Source organism: Eleutherodactylus coqui, chromosome 3 (genome assembly GCF_035609145.1).
Source record: "Eleutherodactylus coqui strain aEleCoq1 chromosome 3, aEleCoq1.hap1, whole genome shotgun sequence".
NCBI classification, from domain to species: domain Eukaryota; kingdom Metazoa; phylum Chordata; class Amphibia; order Anura; family Eleutherodactylidae; genus Eleutherodactylus; species Eleutherodactylus coqui.
In genome coordinates, this window is record NC_089839.1 from 192,344,209 (window position 1) to 192,364,339 (window position 20,131).

Sequence of the window (20,131 nt, forward strand, 5' to 3'; positions counted from 1 at the left end):
CATGACTCCAAGCATAAAGCACTTTCCTCTCAGTCTCTCAGAATGACAAAGCTACCGACTTGGCCTTGTGAACTCTCGGTGGTTAATCCCCAGTGCTGGACATGAGCAGCACAATGTTCCAATCTACGAAGCACTAGAGGGCAGTGTGGTATTTAGACCAAAATGACCTGTGTGTCCTACAAGGTCTTGAACTGCATGGTATACAGCAGACGATCATCTGAAGAAGACTAGGACTATGTCCTCATTAAGACCTGAGATTTCAGAGATGCTAGCTTACAAATTTACACATACCTCCACAAAAATAATTCAAAAACAGTTGCAAAGGTGATACTTGCAAAGACACTTCAAATAAGCCAAGAACCAACTACGGCCAAATGCATTTTTATTAAACATATAAGTTGGGTTGGAGGCTTCTACTTAGGAGTCATGCATATGGTGGATTACACAGAGACCCTACGGTTCCGTACTTCTGTGTGCTTCCATACGGCACTCTATGAAATAGGTGTTCTCCCCAAAAATGTAAAATCTTATGGGATATGGTGTAATTTCTTTTTCATTTGTATTCCATATCCATCCAAGAAAAAAAACATCTATATGTCTCAATATAAAGTCTAGCCATGCAAATGTACAATTTGGACCCTTAAACTTACTTGGTGATATATTACGACTAGAGATGAGCGAGCGTACTCGGAAAAGCACTACTCGCTCGAGTAATTTGCTTTATCCGAGTATCGCTGTGCTCGTCCCTGAAGATTCGGGTGCCGCTGCGGCTGACAGGTGAGTCGCAGCGGGGAGCAGTGGAGAGCGGGCGGGAGAGAGGGAGAGAAAGATCTTACCTCCGTTCCTCCCCGCTCTCCCCTGCAGCTCCCCGCTCCGTGCCGGCACCCTAATCTTCAGGGACGAGCACAGCGATACTCGGATAAAGCAAATTACTCGAGCGAGTAGTGCTTTTCCGAGTACGCTCGCTCATCTCTAATTACGACGCCTTACAAATTTTACAAAGTCAGAATACAGCCTTGCACATGAGGCATTAAAAGATTTGTAAAAAAAATAGGACGCTCCCCCAACACACTTTTTAATGGGTGGCAGGGTGGCATCACTCTATTCGACAATGGTCATACGGTCTACAGTTTTCATTAGTGGCAGATTCACACATGCAGTTCTTAGAAGCTTTTTTTGGGGGGGGGGGGGCAAAGCTAAAGGAAGGATTTAAGTTGGCAGTAGACTTTAGATAGCAGTCACCTAAAATCAGTTGGTTTAACAGATTTTTATCTAATGTGTATGGGCACACCTACGTCTCCTCTCTTTTGTATCCACTCCCATGTTCAGCTCCGAAAACTGCCCCAAAAGACAGCTAGTGTGAGTCCAGCCTGAGATGCATACTTGTGTTCTGATCAGCCAAACAACAAATTTGTTCCCTACAGTGTGAACCAGCCACGTCACCAAGGCAAGAGCTACAAAAACATTCAGTTCTTCTGTTCAAATGATGGCTGTGCCTTCATAATTCATAGCTCATTGACAAACAATGTATATTTTTAAGATTCAATTGCACGTAGATTCAATGAGAAAAGATGACTAATATGTAAATGATCAGAACTAATGTGTATGAAACAACATACAATTTCCGTGCTACTTGAACGTGTACTAGCGTATACCTGGTTCCTTTAACATACACTTTGTTTTTCCAAAACCACAAACATCGATCTTGGAATTTCATGTGGAAGTGCTTAAGGGGCTGAAAGTTAACACCTTTGTGTGCTGTACAGCCTCACAGTTAGTGCTAAACAAAAGCTTCTTTGTAGGAACCTTTTTGAAATGTTTTCTTAACATGTTCCAAGTAGTTTTAGGCAAGCAACTAAAGTAAGCAAGATGTTACCACGATAAAAACACTTGTGAAAACATTAGAGTGCTCTTACTAGTACCCTTCTCATAGGCTTAACTTTCTTTGAAAAATATATGAAATGTTATTAAGACTATTTTTTTACAGGACAGATTGATCAATTTGCATCTCATCTTAAAGAAAAAAAAAACATACAGTACGAAGGGGGAAAAGTTCAGTTAATCCCAAACTAGGTGAAAGCCATCTGTGCGCTTACGTTTTCATAATTAGCACTTCCTCATTCTTTAGAAAACAAGCCTACACCCACAAAATAAACATTTCAAATGTGCAGAATTCGACATCAAACAACACAATTTCTGTTGCAGTTAACTCTCTATTTCTCAGAGGACTCGTCTGGCAAGCTCAATCCAAAAACATTAGCAAAAAATAACAAAAAGATTGACATGAACTCATTGGGTGGAGGTGAAAAAGCAACCTAATACAAATAGGAGCACTCAACTATTTCTTTTGGGGCATATTCTTCTCCACTGGGGCAGTATTACGAATATGGAAAAAGAGGAAGTGAAGAAACTAAAAAGGTGACAATCACTCTTATGAGCCAAGGTGTTGTCTATTCCAAACTTCAAGTTACGCCTATGGTCACAAATGCTGAGATACTGTATCAAGTCAAAAGATGCGATGTATGACTGAAACTCCATTTACATTATTCAATGTGCTGGCAATGAGGAGCCAATCGATTAGATTGGCGCATATTCACCGGGCCTACACATGGGCTAATGCAGTTCAAACAAAGGCTGGACAGACATCTCTCTGGGATGATTTAGTGATCCTGCACTGAGTAGGGGGTTGGACCCGATGACCCTGGAGGTCCTTCCAACTCTACCATTCTATGATTCCATGACTTTATCATTCGAGGAACAATCACTTATAAGATTGTTCATTCCCCATTGAGTTTCATCATCGTCGGAAGTGCATACCCCATGTAGATGATAAGAGTCCTTGTACTTCAAGAAGAAAGGAGGGGGGCTCCCCTTTTTTCTTCAAAAATCCCTTTTCTTCTCGGGAAGATGTGTCACTGACAATGATATTTTTTGTGCCGCATAAAAGATGCGATTACCCAATGCTCGTTCATCACATGATCGGTGGCATCTTTGCATGGCCCCAAAAAAATCATAAACAATACTAAAATAAAAAAATCTGCTTTCTACTTTTTGTTCATTTTTGTGTGGCATTGGTTGTTGGTGTCTGAAAGTTTGCATAATGAACATAGAAGTGAACCGAGACTTACTTTAAAAATGATGGGAAATCTTCACAAACAGCTTCACATCCCGGCCACTTGCAGACGCCGTGTCCATATAAGGGGTGATTCTGCATGTAATCCTCGTGAGCTGCACTAAAAGAAAAATAAAGACACATCCAAATCAGTGATGGATAATCAACAAGTTGGTTTCAATTATGAACAAATAAACAGATAGAAAATCCCTAGTCGACGAGACCTAGAAGGAACAAAAGCCTATAAAAATAGTTCCTTATGCATATGAAGTGTTATTCATAATAATGCCCTGCATGCAAAAACAAGTGGCAACCTGTTGTTCTTTTGTGTATTTGTCACTGCAGGAAAACAACATTTTAAGGCATGAGTAATAGGCATAGAAATTAACCCTCTAAGACATCACATGTGACTGTTTCCTTAGGGCCGATCTGGTCCCTGTGGGTGCTTTAAATTTAGAATACTGATTTAGCTAACATTACTTATGAAGGGTGAAAATAAGGAATGTGCACAATACAAGGAGACATTACTACCCCCAGATGGATCGTCGATAGGCCTGTTGGGTTATCTGCCAAGATTATCATGAATGAGGTCCCAATCTAGCAGAGTATATTCTCAAATGACGCAGAACTTCCAATCTAACCACCAATATGGCGAAAGGTGGCCAGGACTCGTAGATCAACGACTAGATAAATATACCCAGAATGCAATTGAAAAACTATAACTTTTGTAAAGTTGTAAAGTATCATATAATCTGGTAATACTACAACTAGAGAGCTGTGGATACTTTTCTATGATCTATGAGTGTTGTACAAGCAGATGTTCTAACACCTCATTAATTAGTGACGAGCAACTACATGACCACATAATCAGCCAGCCCTCAGAGACCTTATGCACTGACACTGTCATAGTTAACGTTATCTTTTTTTATACGTAAACCAAAGGAGCTGTTCGTTGCAAGAAGATGTTTTGCCATGCTATAAAATCAGGTTTTTTAAAGTATTTTGTTGAGTTATTATATACCACAAATCCCTCATTAACATGCATGCTTAGTTTGGAGAGATATGCATGCTATTTTTAATACAACAAGGCGAATTAAAGAGGTTATGCAAGATTGCAAAAACATGGCTGCCTTCTTGCAAAAATATCACAATGCCATTCCATAGGTTGAAAGTGGTATTGCAGTTCCACCTTAATTCTCTTCAATGGAGCTGAGCTGCAATATCAGAGATAACCTACGGACAAGCGTGACACTGTTCATGGAAGAAAGCAGCCATGTTTTCCTAATCCTATACAGCTCCTTTAAAGAGCTCCCCATCATATCCAACTGCACTCGTCTCTGACAAGCCTGTTGAACAAGTTTCCCACGATAGCAGATGACAGGAGGCATACACATTAGATTGTGAGAACTTTCTGCCAATATAAGCGAGATAGGATTACAAAAGCCAAAGGTCTATACCCAGTTAATTCCACGTAAGCAAGTTGCCTTGGAATTTTTAAGACTATTGGAAGTTTTTAAGGTCCTACCAAACTGTTGGCTATCAGGCATTCTTGGAATGTCCTCCATGCATAAAATCTCAAAACTAAAAGAATGGTGCTACCAATGAGATATAGTAACACACTGCAGACACAATAATGTAGATGATGAGAGTCCTTGTACTTGAAGAAGAAAGGGGGGTGGGGGCCTCCCCTTTTTTCTTCAAAAATCCCTTTTCTTCTCGGCTTCAAAAATCATCCCACTCCTTGCCCAATCAGGATGATGGAACCTGGGTGCTCTTCTTAGAAGTTCACTTGAGAGCTTACAGCAAGGAGTTAATCCTTCAGAAATCTTCCAATCGATACGTAGTGATTTAGCTGCACTGATCCAAGTCATAAGATGCTTTGATCCCACACACGTGCTTTTCAGACACACAGAACCGCTCCAGCAACTGATGAACCATATTTAGACGGGAGGGGTGTAATCTCCCTTAGGTGTTACAGAAAGTCATTATTTCTGGAAGGATTTCAGTAACCCCCGAATAAATAGAGTCTTCTATAAAGACCACGTGCTATTATAGCAGACAATTGTGATGCCAGAAGAAAAAAATGCTAAAAAAAAAAAGAAAAAAACCTAATATGATAATCTAATGATGTATTAATAAGGCGTCTGTGTATTAAATCTCCCTACCGGACCATGCTGGCTTCTATTCTGTGCACCGCCAGACATTGACTCACAAATCTGAGGATAAATTTAACATGTGTCAAATCGTTCAGACTTTCATGGTTCAGGAAACTTCACTACTCTGAACCAGGGTGTTGGTGTATGTTTAAAGGAAAATCAACACTTCCTTTATTTCTGGATCTAGGAAATGTGAAGGTTCCTTTAACAGTTGGTAAAAGTTTGATTAAAAACTTCAGACTTAATTTGGCTCTGGGTCAAGAGAGGTGTTACCCACTGAGATTCAGAAGGACAGAAGATATGGCTGTTACAGGCATTATCATGTATGAGGTCGCAATCTAGCAGAGTATTTTTTTTTACAGTTTCATAACTAAGAACCAGTCTGTTTAGGACCAAAGTTCTTTTAGTCACATGGACAATATTCCATGATAGAATATTAGAGTTTTTAAGTTTCCATGAGCTGTTCGATTACTTTCGACAGAAAACAAGAGCAGTTTGCAGCCTTGCTTTGCTGTCAGAAATACTGAAGCTCTAGTGGATCCTATAATAAGTCAACGCGGATGTGGAATAGTTTTCAAGGCTGTTATGAACAGAAGTCACAATGGTAAAGTCAACATAGGCTAACCCTGTGTTATAATGCAGAAAAGAATTACAATATAACTGGAACCTCTCTTTATGGGCCAAAAAGGCTACTTTCCTTCTAGAACCTGAACTACTAAGGTAAGAAGCATTTATTAGAAAGGGTTGTCCTGACCAGACCCTTTAATTCACTGCTGTGTATGTTGCACTATCCAGGCTATAGCCTCTGGTAATCTGACTAACAAACAGCAAGTCAAAAATAGGTTACATGCAATATCATGCTGAAAAGTAAAGGTGGTCTGTGTTCCTCTGTGTATGGCATTGATGAGCCCCACTGACCCCAAAACATACCTACTCAAGACTTTAGATGACCACATATTTCAGATAGCTGTGAGCTGAACACTTTTTCAGCCTCTTCCCCCATACAAATGCATAGTCAGCTTGGTACACTCATCTGAAAGCAGCTTATCTCCCCTAAGAAGAAAGGAGCTTGACTCTTCTTTGCCATAACATCAGCCACTAAGGGAGAGTCAGGGGGTTTCCCTACGTATTAGATGATTGTATGGTCCTGCTAAAAATCAGCAGATTCAGTCAGCATTAATGTTTATGGCCACATTAAGGATCATACCGTCAATGAGTGCATTTTCCCTAGGAATGGCACTGATGTACCCCAATAATCCCACAATATACCTACACAAGACTAAAGCTTCAGGTAGTTGTAGACACTATTACTCCAGATCCATATACACATGCATACTCGGTATGCTACTCTGGCACCAGTTTATCTCCCCTGAGAAAAAATAATGGAGACAGACTCTTCTTTACCCCAGTATCTACCAATGGGGAAAACTTGGGAGGACCTCAACCACATTAGATGGTTGGCCGGTCCTGGCGAAATCCATTGGTTCAGCCAACATTAATCTAACCTGTATGGTCACCTTAAGGGTCATACCGGCCACCAATGTGTATACTTAGGTCTACAATACTACATACAAAGACAAACAGAATTATGCTATACTAAGTAAAAAGAAATAGCACCAAACATCAACCTTACGATAAGCAACTAATAATCATTTTTAATGATGGATCACCTTTGAATGCAGTCCATTAATGTAAGAGATTCAAGGTCGCTGTGTTATCTCGGCACACTGGTACACATATTTTACTGGCTTTCTTTACACTGGCTAATGATTAACCGCACCTATAGAAAACATATAGTAGCTGTTTGTTCTGACATTCTTTTTTTTAATTAAGTAAACATAAAGATAAGTCTTTGCCGCAGCGAGTTTTACCCTGAAAGAGATGTCATAGATCGGAATGTCTAAGAACCTGCTGGGTTACTCGACTGTTACCGGGCTTAAAAAAAGAAAAGAAAAAACACAAAGAAAGAACTGAATGTATTTGTCATTTTCCTCCGAGCGCACTGTAATTTAAACATGTGAACTCACATGGAGCAAACTGCTGGATTGTTGGCTACTGAGAGTTAACATCTTTTTCACTACAGTGACCACAGGACCCAGAGGCAAAGCTATTTACAGCAGTTCTCCTATGAATGGGACAGATTGCCATATGGATGCAGACACTAAACAAGCTGCACGACTCGTGGCGACAAGAGCCTAGGGGACTGGCCTATATTAACGCCACCTGTGATGTGGAAATTGTGCTCCATCTCTGAATTACATTTTAAGAACCCATCACAACGTTAGTTTTGAGTAGACACACAAAAGGAAAATTACACTTAGGAGAATTCACGTTCTGGTGAGCACGTTATAAAAAGAGCGAATACAACAAGTAGTAAGAGGAGTCATTGACGGAATGAATACAGGATGGAAGCCCCTTGGATCAGGAACATCAAAAAGGCAAAATACGGTGAAAGTGACCAATATGGAGGTATCTCTAGTACTATTGAGACAAACTATGGGTACCCATAGTACAAAAACAACATAGATTAACCACACCATTATGAATGTTGATATGGTCTATACTAGGATGTCCATAAATGAAGCTAAGTGTAGCGGCCCAGAGTTAGGGACCCTCTGGTTCTGTGCTGGTTCATCCCATATGGATTTGTCTTTGTGTTTTCATGTGTCTTTGGTGTCACTAATTTTGGTGATGTCCGCATGTTTGTCTCCCTGCTCTGTGTGATGTGATTGGTAGAGCGGTTAGCGGCGGAGTTAGAGAAAAGGAGAGAGAAGATGTAGTCGGAGGAGGAGGATGACGTGTGAGCAGGAGGCTAAGGCTCTGGTGCTTACGTCTGGGCTAAGCCTGGACTCATCTCATTGAGCTACGAGATGTATCCCCTCTGGGGACCTGAAACAGGATTCAGATCCTGGAGTAGGAGTCAATGGAGAATGCTGCACACTCCCCTGATTAACTACAGAGTAGTCTGGAGTCACGTGAACAGATAATTTATTATTTCTCTGTTAGTACATCTGCTAATTTTTACCCTCGCGTGCTGGCGGGCCAGACCGCGTTTTGGGATGTGATGAGAGGAGGCAGTAGAGCCATCCTGACCCACCATTGTGTTCCCCGCTGACTCCCCCACCAAAGGTCTGACCCTGGCCGCTGCATAAGTTGCATTATCAAACACAGCCCATAACCAAAAATGCAGTGCTGTTTCCAGGAGAAGACCCCAACAAACCCTAAGGCAACAGTGTTACCCTGTGCCATTGTGCATAGTCATTCTTATAACTTTGCCCTATGGTCAGCACTATCTGCTTCATGTGCTGTCTGTAGTGACAGCATGACCAGGAATCAGCTGATCATTAGGATTCTGAGCGGCAGACTCCCACAGATCATTTATTGATGACCGAACCTGATGACGTCATCAGTAGAAAAAAGTGAGAAAACGCCTTTGAGGAATATTACGTTCAACAAAAATATTTTTATACTTTCATATATTCCCAAAGTATATTCTTATCTCTGGTCTTCCACCCTCTACTACTTAGCCCTTTTCACTCACTTTCCTGTTTACAGAACATTCAATAAAAGTCATTTTTACAATTTCTGTCCCTTCTAAGATTTTCATCTTGGAAGCCCGCAAGGCCTGTCAAAATACATTTTAAAGGGCTTACAGAGAAATGAAATTACCAAGCCAATTATCCCTTTAAATTCTTGACAGTAGACATAGAATATCCTCTATATGTTTATGTAAACAGTGCAAGATAAGCAGAGCATGGATTTTATTGGCATTTTCTATAGGATCTCTGAAGTGCAAAGGTTACATGGCTTATTTTCTGTTCATAAGGTGTGGCCCAAGTTAATTTGCTCGGCTGTAAAGCAGATGTCATGTCGACTGTTCAATTTTATTAAACACCAAGAACAAACAGTTAACTGGTACCAGATGATCCATCTCTTCAGGATAATCAACTATGTAAACTATATCAACTTCAAGAAGGACGTGAGGGACTTGAAGACAACAGTAGTCTATCTAGTACATTTAGGAACAATGATGATGACTGCTGGAACAGAGAATAAGTCAAGTGTGTAATCTCTAAATTCTGTTTGCTGAACAGTGACAGGTAATAGGTCAAGTGCCTGGAGTAAAAAAAAAAAAAAGAGTATGATATTCATTACATAACAACTAAGGTGTGGACTTTTAGCCAACGGTTGGACTGGACCACCATAAAATAAGAGGATCCTTTGGCAGTCACGGTTCTAATGATATGGCCCTACAGCGTGATGTCGAGCAGGAGACCATCCAAACCCCATTTCAAATACCCAATCAGGATATTCTGAGTTAAAAAGAGGAGTTCCTAAACTTAGAAGCAGCTACAAAGAGCATCACTTTCTGGAGAACCCAACATGTATATGCAATACAGACTAATAATTTTTAATGGCCGTCAGATAATGCTTTATTTCACCTCTGGAGGTGCTATAGGGAATTGAACACTAAGTTCTCCTACAAATTATTATGCCCGATCCTAGCAGTGGGGCACCTGATGATCAGCTTATTTTCACGAGACCCTGCTAAAAAAAAAGACTGACCGATGTAGACAATCCCTTTAAAAGTGGAAATGAACCAGGTCTGTATAGCTGGATGATGGGACCTCGCAATCATTTCTACCAATGACACCAAAGATAGCCCACTCTGACAATACTGCAATTTTTAAAGATGTTCTCCAGACACAAACTATTCTCCTCCCCATAATGTATACTTTTTTTTAAAGGGATAATCACATTGTTAAAAAGGCCAATAGGCTATTATGTACTGCATAGGTCCAACCACTAGGACCACCACTCATCCATAAATGGAGAGGCAAACGTTCTCAGTACAACAGGCAGATAAGAGTTGGCACTGCAGCCTCTTACATTCTCAGAATTGGTGAGGGTCCTGGCCACTCAAGAAGTGATGGCGGTTTAGTGGTGAGTAATTGCCTTGGCGTCCAGTGTTAAAGTCAAATAAAGACAATATATACGTAGAATTTGTATGTTCTCCCTGCATTTGTGTGACTTTCCTCTGGGTACTCCGGTTTCCTCCCTCTTCTAAAACAAACTAATAGGTCAATTTGGAATTTATATTGTAAACCCCAATGGGGGAAAGGGACATCTAGATGTAAGTGGTGACAATCTTTGTACAGTGCTGTGGAATAGGTTAGCTCCACAAACAAGGGTCAAGACAAAAATGCATTGCCATACACTGTAAATCAGTCCGTAGATGCAACTGACTGTTCCCATCAACCACAGCTTGTAGTCATTATAGTATATCTCACAAAGAATGTACTATATCATCCAGCCTTTGGTGGTTGGGGATTGGCCACCTTGAGGCCGATCATGTGACTTTCTGATGACTGGAGGAGAGGCGAGCAGAGGACAGGTGGCCAATCCCCAGCCACAAATCGCAGAGTGATACATTCAGTGGCACCGCTATCGGCTGCATTCTCTCTGTGAGATAGTTTATAGTTTACTGCAATATCACATAGACAATTGCATCATTACTATGATACCTCAGTATTTAATCAGATGGATCAACTCTATCTCTACATACTATATTTGAGAGCACACAATAAGATCAAGTTCCACTATAACATGTTATAAAGTACAGCTTAATATAATAAATTAGAGAGACAGGTGATCTGCATGGAAATATGGGTCAACAGATTCATCAAATCCCTATGTACATATTGTGACAAGAAGTACGTGGGGGTTTCTAAACAGATGGCTGGAAAGACCCTTTAACAGTAATTTATAAAGCTACAACTGTGTAATTTTTTATTGTATCTTGGGGAAAACTTTGAATGGAAAACAACATGGACTAATATAATAACCACATTTATTATGTTAATTGAATTTGAAACATAAGGACCAGCTAAGAATATCTACGGCAAAAAAGAAATAATCCGCAATTGATATTTATCATCAACACTTGACAAGACATGAGCAAAAAAACAAAAAATAAAATATAACATAGACCACCAGGGCAAAACTGAGACCGAGTTTCCAACATTGTTGCCTGCAATGGATGTAAGGATTGTCCAATGCACCGAGTTAACATAATGAGCTTACTTTTGCAGGACTGTCAAAAACATCAACATATCACTGTAGACATCATGGGACCAACTAATATTCTATGCCCTAAGGCAAGTGCAGGTCTGGAACACTTGTACACATTCACTGGTTTCTAAAAAATGTAATTCAATGTAATAAATGTGCTGGCGTCATGTCTTTGTAAAGTCATGATTCCTTAGGGAGTCCGCAAAATGGCTACCTCTGTAGACCGCAGGTAACAAGTCAACATTAAATTACTCTAGGACATTATGGAGCTTATATATTACGAGTGTAGACAATAAAACTGGTGTTACTTCATGCAACCAATGAGATTGGAGGTATCATTGCCCTAAGGGCCCATTTACACACACTCATCGACAAAGCATGTTGATCGGCGCTTGTTCACACACAGGTCATCGGCTTTATGGGGATGAGTAATTGTTAATATGATCATTCGTCCCCATAGAGCTGTGACTGGTTGTACATTTCCTCATTCACACGGGAAGATGTACAGCCTACGGGTAAGCTTTAGATGCCGATGCAAAACACGAAAATGTGTCCACCACCCAACCACCGTTGACCAACAAGCCACCATATCTCATGATGATATCCCTATAGGTCATTAAATATATATATATTTATACAGTGAAATATCTGTACTATGATCAGATTACGGTGCATTTAGAAGAACACCACTATTGCATTAGAATCCTGCTTTCCAGTGTAGCCAAGTAGACTAACACCAGCCAAGGGGTTGCAGAGTAGACCAGGGTGCTATTGCTATATCTACATCCTCTATGGCAAAACCACGGGTTGCAATAGTCAATAAGCTCTCTTGTAAGACAGTGAAAAAAAAATTCGCCTAGAGTCAGAATAGCGCATGAGATCACAGAAAACACTATTCCACATGCATCATTCGAGTCTGTAATTCCGGCAATTGTGGAATGTAGAATAGTTTGAGTGGATGTGTGTACTATCAGCACAACAAACATTATTAAATTGCCCGAGAGGGGACGAGAGAGAAAAAAAATTCAAAGCATGTTAAACACGTTGAGTGCTGCATCTTAATGATGCCAAGTGCTTCTGCTGGGAAGAGGAAGGGATCCTATCAAGACTTGATTGTAGCGAATGCAGCCACCTCACAAATCACACAGCAACGCTCATCTTTTAACTGCATTGAATATTGATAAATATCTGCTTGCCGCGCAACAGGGGAAGTTAGGTCTCTATTGGAAATCACTTCCAAACTGTGTATTTCTGTTCCCCCTCCTCTGCACTCAGGGGTTTACTCTGAGTGATTTAATTATAATTTTCCTTGTGTAAGACAAATTAAAGAGAGGAGAAGGAGTGTCATGCCAAATCAGATTATTTATCTCCTTAACTGATTGCGGTGCTACAAACCCCTGAGACACTGCTAATGTGCTTCTTGATGTAAAGGGGAGATTTGGTTTGTATTATTATTTTATATACTGTGAGTGGGGGAGGAGCACTGGTTTTTAAAGGGGACCAGTTACCCCAACGGAGGCCCAAATTTTATCAGTTGGCTCTGGGTGGTTAAAGACATTAGGGTGGATTTATCCAAACTGGTGAAGGAATTTCCAGACCCCTCTTTATTTTCTATGATGACAAAGGGTTGGACATACTGAAATTCAATGTACGTGATCCCTCTTATTCCCAACGTATCAGCAAGGGAAAATCAGAAAGGACCCATACACTTCAGATCGTCAACTGATCCCACTGACTTTTATCTGTCCATGGCCTGGTGATGACATCTCTTTTACTGTTGACTAAAGCTAGCCACACACACTAGATAGCTGTTGAACGAACACTCATTCGGCTGATGGCTACCTCAACAGATACCGCAATACACTCTTAATGCAGAAAGGGGAGAGACCTGCTACCAAACTGGCAAATCTATCCCGAGAACAAAAGGATCAGGCAGCTGAAATCTAGCTCTCCAACATCTTCCATCGGGGTAGAGTCAGGAAGCCACCATACACATTAGATGATCGTCTTGACCTGCAGAAATTGTTGATTTTGGCCATTCTTCATCTACTGTGTACAGCCAGCCTAAGCACAAGAATTATCTTGTACATTGGGCCAATAAAAAAATTTGACCATCTCCAGATTTGCTGTAGTCAACACAACAAGTCCACAAAGAGTTTCAAAAATATTTCGTAAGGCCCTAGTAATTATATTTGGAAGACCATTTCCCCATGACAGCTGCCTAACAAAAATCAGACTGGCTAAAACATTTCTTTAGATGGATATAAGTGGCACCTGAATTGCCTTCTAACCACCTATCCTCCCTCTTATTTATATAACATACATATCAACAGATCTGAAATGTGTATGTTGATGGAAGGGCTAGTGATTGACCAAACAATCACTTGACTGGCAGTCACCTTTGGTCTACGACCAACTTTAATCTTCTTTGCCCAATAAGGTTAGGCTTGTATTCAAAAATAAAATATACAGTTCCCCTCTTATTGTCTGTATAACAAAAACTTCTGTTACTTAGACACAGTTTATAGGATTGCCGGCTCAGTATATCGCATGCAAATTAGGTGGTTTCACCCTGCAGATTCATAATGAAAACTTGTGCAGCAACTTCTAACTCGTCCCACTCCATAACCAGATAGAAAAAATTGCTGACCATTTATTTTTTATATTTTTTTTTACGCCTTTGCTTTATTCTGTCTCTTTTTCCTTCCCTTCAACTAATACAAGTAATTTTTGTGGAATAATTAGAGATATTTTTAGCAGTATGTGCGTATTGCAGATAGCTCACATGCTTTTGTCTCGTGACCTTAGTTTCCAGCTGATGGGACAATGCCGAATCTGAAAGATGAAATTCAATAACTCCACTCTTCTCACACCCAAGTGCACAGCGATACTATATTGTTCCACTGACTGTACCAAATACCGTCTTGCTCGCTGAAATGGGAATTGTATGTATGTTTTTTTTTTCCATTTCTGGTTTGTGTGTGTTAAATAGAAATCGAGACCGGTATCCAGCAGATTGTCATGGCTGCTTAAAGCAAGTCAATGTGCATCCTTCTGTGTAATATATTGCTCACTTACGGTTAAAGATGCACTGTAATTCAATCAGCTCAGCAAATGGATGGCATGCACCTTACAACATGATCGGCAGGGAAGCCACAGACTGTAATTGTTGCAAGTTAACCCCCTGTGTGCCAGTACAAGTGCTCCGTCAATTTTTGCATAGCTGAGAGGGAGTAATTTTTCCTGCCATGCAGTGGGAACAATACAGATCTTGCCACGTTAATGAAAGAGAAGGCATTGGTAATATACTATTCATATAACTCGACTGTGAGAAAATGCTATTAAACCAATTCTAAAAAACATGTTTATGAGAGGTGAGCTTCCAACTTTACATGTTGGGTAAGTCAAGGGGTTCCAAATTAAACAAAGATGTTCCACAATAAAAAATGCTAATAAATGAAAAAGCTACTATAAAAAATCTACAGTAATTATATAGCAAACAATGAGATGGTTGGCAAGTGAATAATGTGGAAGATGTGCAGAAGTGGGTAATGCAAGGACAGAATGGGTATTTGCAATAGGAAAAAATCAGGTAATGCTTTTTGACGAACCAAAAATTTAAAATTGGGATATATGCAGGTTGATATGAGGGAAAGCAAAGAAGATGGCTGCCTAGGGCACCATAGAGGAAGGAGATGCAATTTATGAAAAAAAAACCCACACAATCCCTTGATAAAGCTGGGGTAGGAACTGGTATATCCTACTAAAGATATGAAGTAGGATGATCAGGCTGCCTTAAGCCTCATGTCCACGGGCAAATTGTAATTGCGTTTCCCGCAGCGATAATCCGACCACGGGGAACACAATGAACGCTTTCCATAGGCTTGCTATGGAAAGCGCAGCCCCCCTGTCCACGAGCAGTGAATCATTGCGATTCTCCGCTTGTGGGCGGCAAATCGCAGCATGCTGCGAATTGCCGCGATTCTCCACGGTGAGCCTATCTGTCAGATAGACTGACCACGGAGATCCGTCTGCAGTCTCCTGCTCCCGCGAAAGAGATCCGCCGCGGGATATCGCAACGCCCGTAGACAGGCAGCCTTACATTGATAACTGAATTTGTTAAGGGAATGAGGTGGAGTAAATTAAGAATATGTACAAATATGCACTCTTTGGAGTTGTCATTTTGCTGCAAAACTTGGCATGCAGTTACATCTAAGGCAGGTATGCAAATGATTAGAGTTGATCAGTTTCCAGATCTAGTGTGATTAGATGAATGGTCTTGTCACTTGAGACCCTAAAAGTGGTTCCACCCTTGGCCTATAAAAAGGCCCTCATAGGCTACTTGTGTGGAGTGACCTTTTTCCCCCCAAAGGAGAACTTGTTGAACCCTAGACATGTCTCTATGATGCAACTCTATGATGCATCTGCGCCATTCCAAGCAGACTGTTAGGAAGTGTTAAGACCAGTTGATGTGTGAGGACATACAAGGTGACCGAACTCAGGATGCCATCAATAGGGAGGATCATCTGACAAACATGAGAAGCCCCAACTGTTTCATTGTCCACCATCCAGAGACAGGTGGCACCATCATTACAGGCCCTGTGTCTGTTGGAACTATTTCCAGGCACTTGGCTGAAGGACATTTGGCCTCACAGCGCTCAGTATGTGTCCTGCCTTTGCCACCCACCCACCATTGCCTGCGTTTGCATTGGTGTTGTGAACAACAAAACTGGACTGCTATGGAGTGAAACTGGGTTGTCTTCAGTGACAAATCCAGGTTTAGTTTTGGCACAGACGACAGCCGTGTTCATGTCTGAAGACCTCGGGGTAAGCGCCTCAATCCTGCTTTTGCTGTGGAGTGGCACACTGCCCCCACTGCTGGTGTGATGGTCTGAGGGGCATCGTATACAACAGTCGGTCATCCCTAGTAGTGGTCTGAGGCACAATGACAGCTCAGCAATATGTTCAGGACATCCTGCAGCCACATGTGTTCCTCTCATGGCTTCCAAGAAGCATTTTCCAGCATGATAATTCTCAGCCGCACACAGTAAGGGTGTCACAGGAATGTCTCCACAATGTTGTCACACTTCTGTGGCTTGCTTGGCCAATAAAACATGTCTGGGACCATCTGAGATGCTAACATTGACAGCCTCCAAGTTTGCATGATCTAGAGTCTCAGTTTCAGCAAAAGTAGGCTGATATGCTATAATCTACTGAACCTGTATGCGTCCATGCCCGCCCATATCACATCTTGTATACAAGCTAGAGGCGATACAACAGGGTACTAAAGCCTCCATGCCCGCCCGTATCACATCTTGTATACAAGCTAGAGACGGTACAACAGGGTACTAGAGCCTCCCTACAAGGGGTTAGTTTTCTAGAATAAATTGTCCTATTGCTCTGATATTGTAATAACTTACTTATATCAACGTTACAGTCACACACATAAGTTTTCATTCGATTCCAAGAACTCCGTCTAGGGGAGGGATTGGTTTTGCAATAAATGCATTATAGATTAGAATGCTAAAGCACTGGTAAGGATAGGAGCACATATAGGGCGATACGTGATGAGTGCTATCATGCTGAACTTTCAGGGACCAAAGCAAAGGGTTGTATACCGAATGCCTCAAAAGATCTTGTCCCTTCCTTTATCAACTTTCAGGGTTAGATGAGACCATCAGATTACTACAGGATCCAAAAGAGGGCCAAAATGCTTATTTAATAAATGGACTCAATGGTCCAATGGAAGAAAACTACATTTAAAGCAGACTTTGGAGACAGTCACTTGCACTAGGATCTATTATTTTAAGATACCATAATAAGGACTGACTTTTGTCTACCTGTAGCCTTCAAAAGGGTTAAGGTTATACACCATGAAAAAAGGTTATTTCCACTGGATGCTGGATTAAAATAACCCTATATTATTCATTTAATCCTGAGTCCATAAGGATCTAGGTAACCTGAATGAGATATACTAGCACTGAAGAATAGATTAGCTTACCCCCAAGATAAGTAGTGCCACCAAGATAAGTTGTACCATCACGGAATGAACATGCAGAGGCCAAGTCGATCACTTATATAAACACTGATCAGGCATTTTCTCAGTTGAAAACTAATTTGGCCAATTTTTCAGGTAGCTTTAGGGTGGACAACTCCCAAGTAAGTACTGTCTACAGATTATAACTCCCTTGATGGTAAACCATCTTATCTCAAATATTGTTAATTCCGGTAAGTCCCTAGATGGTGTTCTATAATCATATCAGCAGCTATTTTATATATCAAGATGAAATTTTGCAAACTACATTAAGAGCTGATGTACACAGAGAATGCTATCAACAGAAATTCATTGCCTGTCTCAACGGAAAAGCTAGTCTTGATTTCGCTAAACTAGAATCTGCTCCAGTGGCGTGCAACCTGCAACCCTTCAGCCATTGGAAAACCTCGAAGCATGAGCAGCTGGAAGGCCACAGGTTGCACAGTAGTCATATACTTCATATATATATATACACACACAACATGCTATGAATTAAAGTCCACTTGATCTGTACATATTCCAAGATTCGAATAAAGCCTGTCTTCGACATTAAGAAAAAAAGTTGAAAGCAAAGGGCAGAAATGGAGTCTACACTCTAGTCATATCATATTACTACATTCACCAGCCAAAGGGTTTATCTGTTTGTACGATATGGAAACTGGGCACTCTATCAAATATTGTTGTCCGTTATCATGCAAAAGGTGTAAAAGGAAACACAGAAATGCTGTTGTTTTTGTACTGTGTGTATACTGGGTGTGTTCAAATGAACTTTGCCAGCACCGTGCTGATTGAGCACTCAAAAACAATTGAAAGATTTGCTCCAGATCTCTAGACATGCCTGTTTTTCCTCTCTTTTGGGTGGGAATGCAGATAACAGCATTTACAAAAGTGATAGAGGAAATATGTGATGTGAAAAGGTAAAAAGAAAGGGTATAAAAACATTATACTCATGGTATACTGTAAACATAGTATATAATACAAAGGGTTCTGCATGGACTTTCTCCTTTTTTGGGTTGGATTTTCAAGCCACCCGTGTAAAGACACCCATGGACTAATGTCTGAACCAGCCAATAATGGCGGGGCAGGACAACTCTCTAATGTGGCGTCTCAACTTTTTCCTGACAGATACTGTCAGGGGAATGAAGGATCGGAAACATATTTCAACACCTGATCATTTTTGTGCCCCAGAAGATAGGCCAGCACCAGAGCTTACCCGCTAAACACAAAAATGCTCAGCCAAACCGAATGTACATGTGTATGGGGGAGCTGGGGCAACAGCTGTAAGCCAAATGACTGAACAGTTGTTGAAGGTATATGGGCTACTAAGTGACCAATGTGGCGTTATCTCCATTCATAAAAACTTAATTACTGACCCATAGTACCATGCTCCTCTCGAACTCCTAACTATATTGCTTTTTTTTTTACTTTGCTGAACGTAACCTTCTTAATGACTCATCTATTATCGAAAGAGACAAAAACTGACATTTAAGTGATGATTAAGTGTGTTCAAGCAAATAAGAATGGGCAAAATGGAGAAAAAAAATCAACTTGTCTTCCTGGCATTACAACTTCAAAATTAACGGTATGGAAAATTATTCCCTGAAGTGGAACCATTGACATACTATACAGTCATCAACCAAAGACTGGACCCCAATATCCATTGACCAACTATATGAGAGCAAACAAAAAAATGTAATGTATGCATTCAGATGGACAAAGAATCAGTTGCAAGGGTGTCACCAAATTAGAAATGTCTGAATAAAAATTTGGAAGGTAAGGAAAGTGAGACTAAAAAGAGGCATCACAAGGGTACTACAAAATGCACCTTCCTTATGAAAAGGCTTATATTTTTTGCCTAAGACTATAGTTGATCTGACATTTTTGGAAGAGGGAAAAATATTATGATATAAAATTCTTAACTATCATTAAAATAAGCCAAAAGAATTAATTTCATAAAGAGTCAACAAAAACCCTACAACAACCAGCAGTAAACAAAGTATTACTAAGCATATATGAATATAATGCACTGAATGACTCAAATAACCCTAGAAAAAAAGAACCACAGTATCTAGTACAAATAGTAATAAACACTACACAAGAACATAAAACATAAGTATATAAATTACGTATACAGTTTCAGGAGTTTAGAAGAATGTCTTAAAATAAGGAAAGACAAATTCTGACTCATATTCACTTGAAAAGTAATAAAAGTCCCCCATTGACTAAAATAGCTTCATTTTCCATCCCTTTTGAGTAAATACATAAATAAATCAAGTCAGCTTCATAAATACAAGTAACAAAGTCAAGAACAGTTTGTAGATCCCAATATTTTCAGTAGAGTCCGCTAACAATTTTATGTCCATGGTGAGCAGCATAGTTGACCCTGTACGTCTACTGGGATAAGAAAGGCTGGATTTCGATCCCAAAGGCAATCCTGCTCCCAACATTAAAACAGTAAATCAGTTTAGCCATTGACTAAATGATGTAATTCCTCTGTTATTCCTTCTGAAAAAGTGTACAAATAGTCTACTGGCTGTCGCCATTTTCCTTCCCAGTAGGGTGTGTCCTGCACGTTCAGATAAAAGGTGCCTTTACATGGGGCAATCATCGCCTGAATAATCGCTAGAACCAGCCAATTTGGGCCATAGTCAACCCCTATACACATGGCCACTGACAGGGCACTGAGCGAGAAATCACTCACTTGTAGGAGTTGTTTGGTTACTATCCGTCCAACAGGTAGTCATTCTTCTATGAATG

General features: G+C 40.4%; 1 protein-coding gene across 10 annotated transcripts in view; it reads right to left on the reverse strand.

Annotated features, from left to right (window-relative positions):
• The window catches only part of FOXP1 (forkhead box P1), a 700,722-nt gene that overhangs the window by 52,229 nt on the left and 628,362 nt on the right, over positions 1-20,131 (reverse strand). For all 10 annotated transcript variants that reach the window (XM_066596693.1, XM_066596696.1, XM_066596697.1 and 7 more), the window contains one exon: positions 3,129-3,233. In XM_066596693.1, the coding sequence (XP_066452790.1) occupies positions 3,129-3,233 (105 nt within the window). The remainder of the gene's footprint in view (positions 1-3,128; positions 3,234-20,131) is intronic.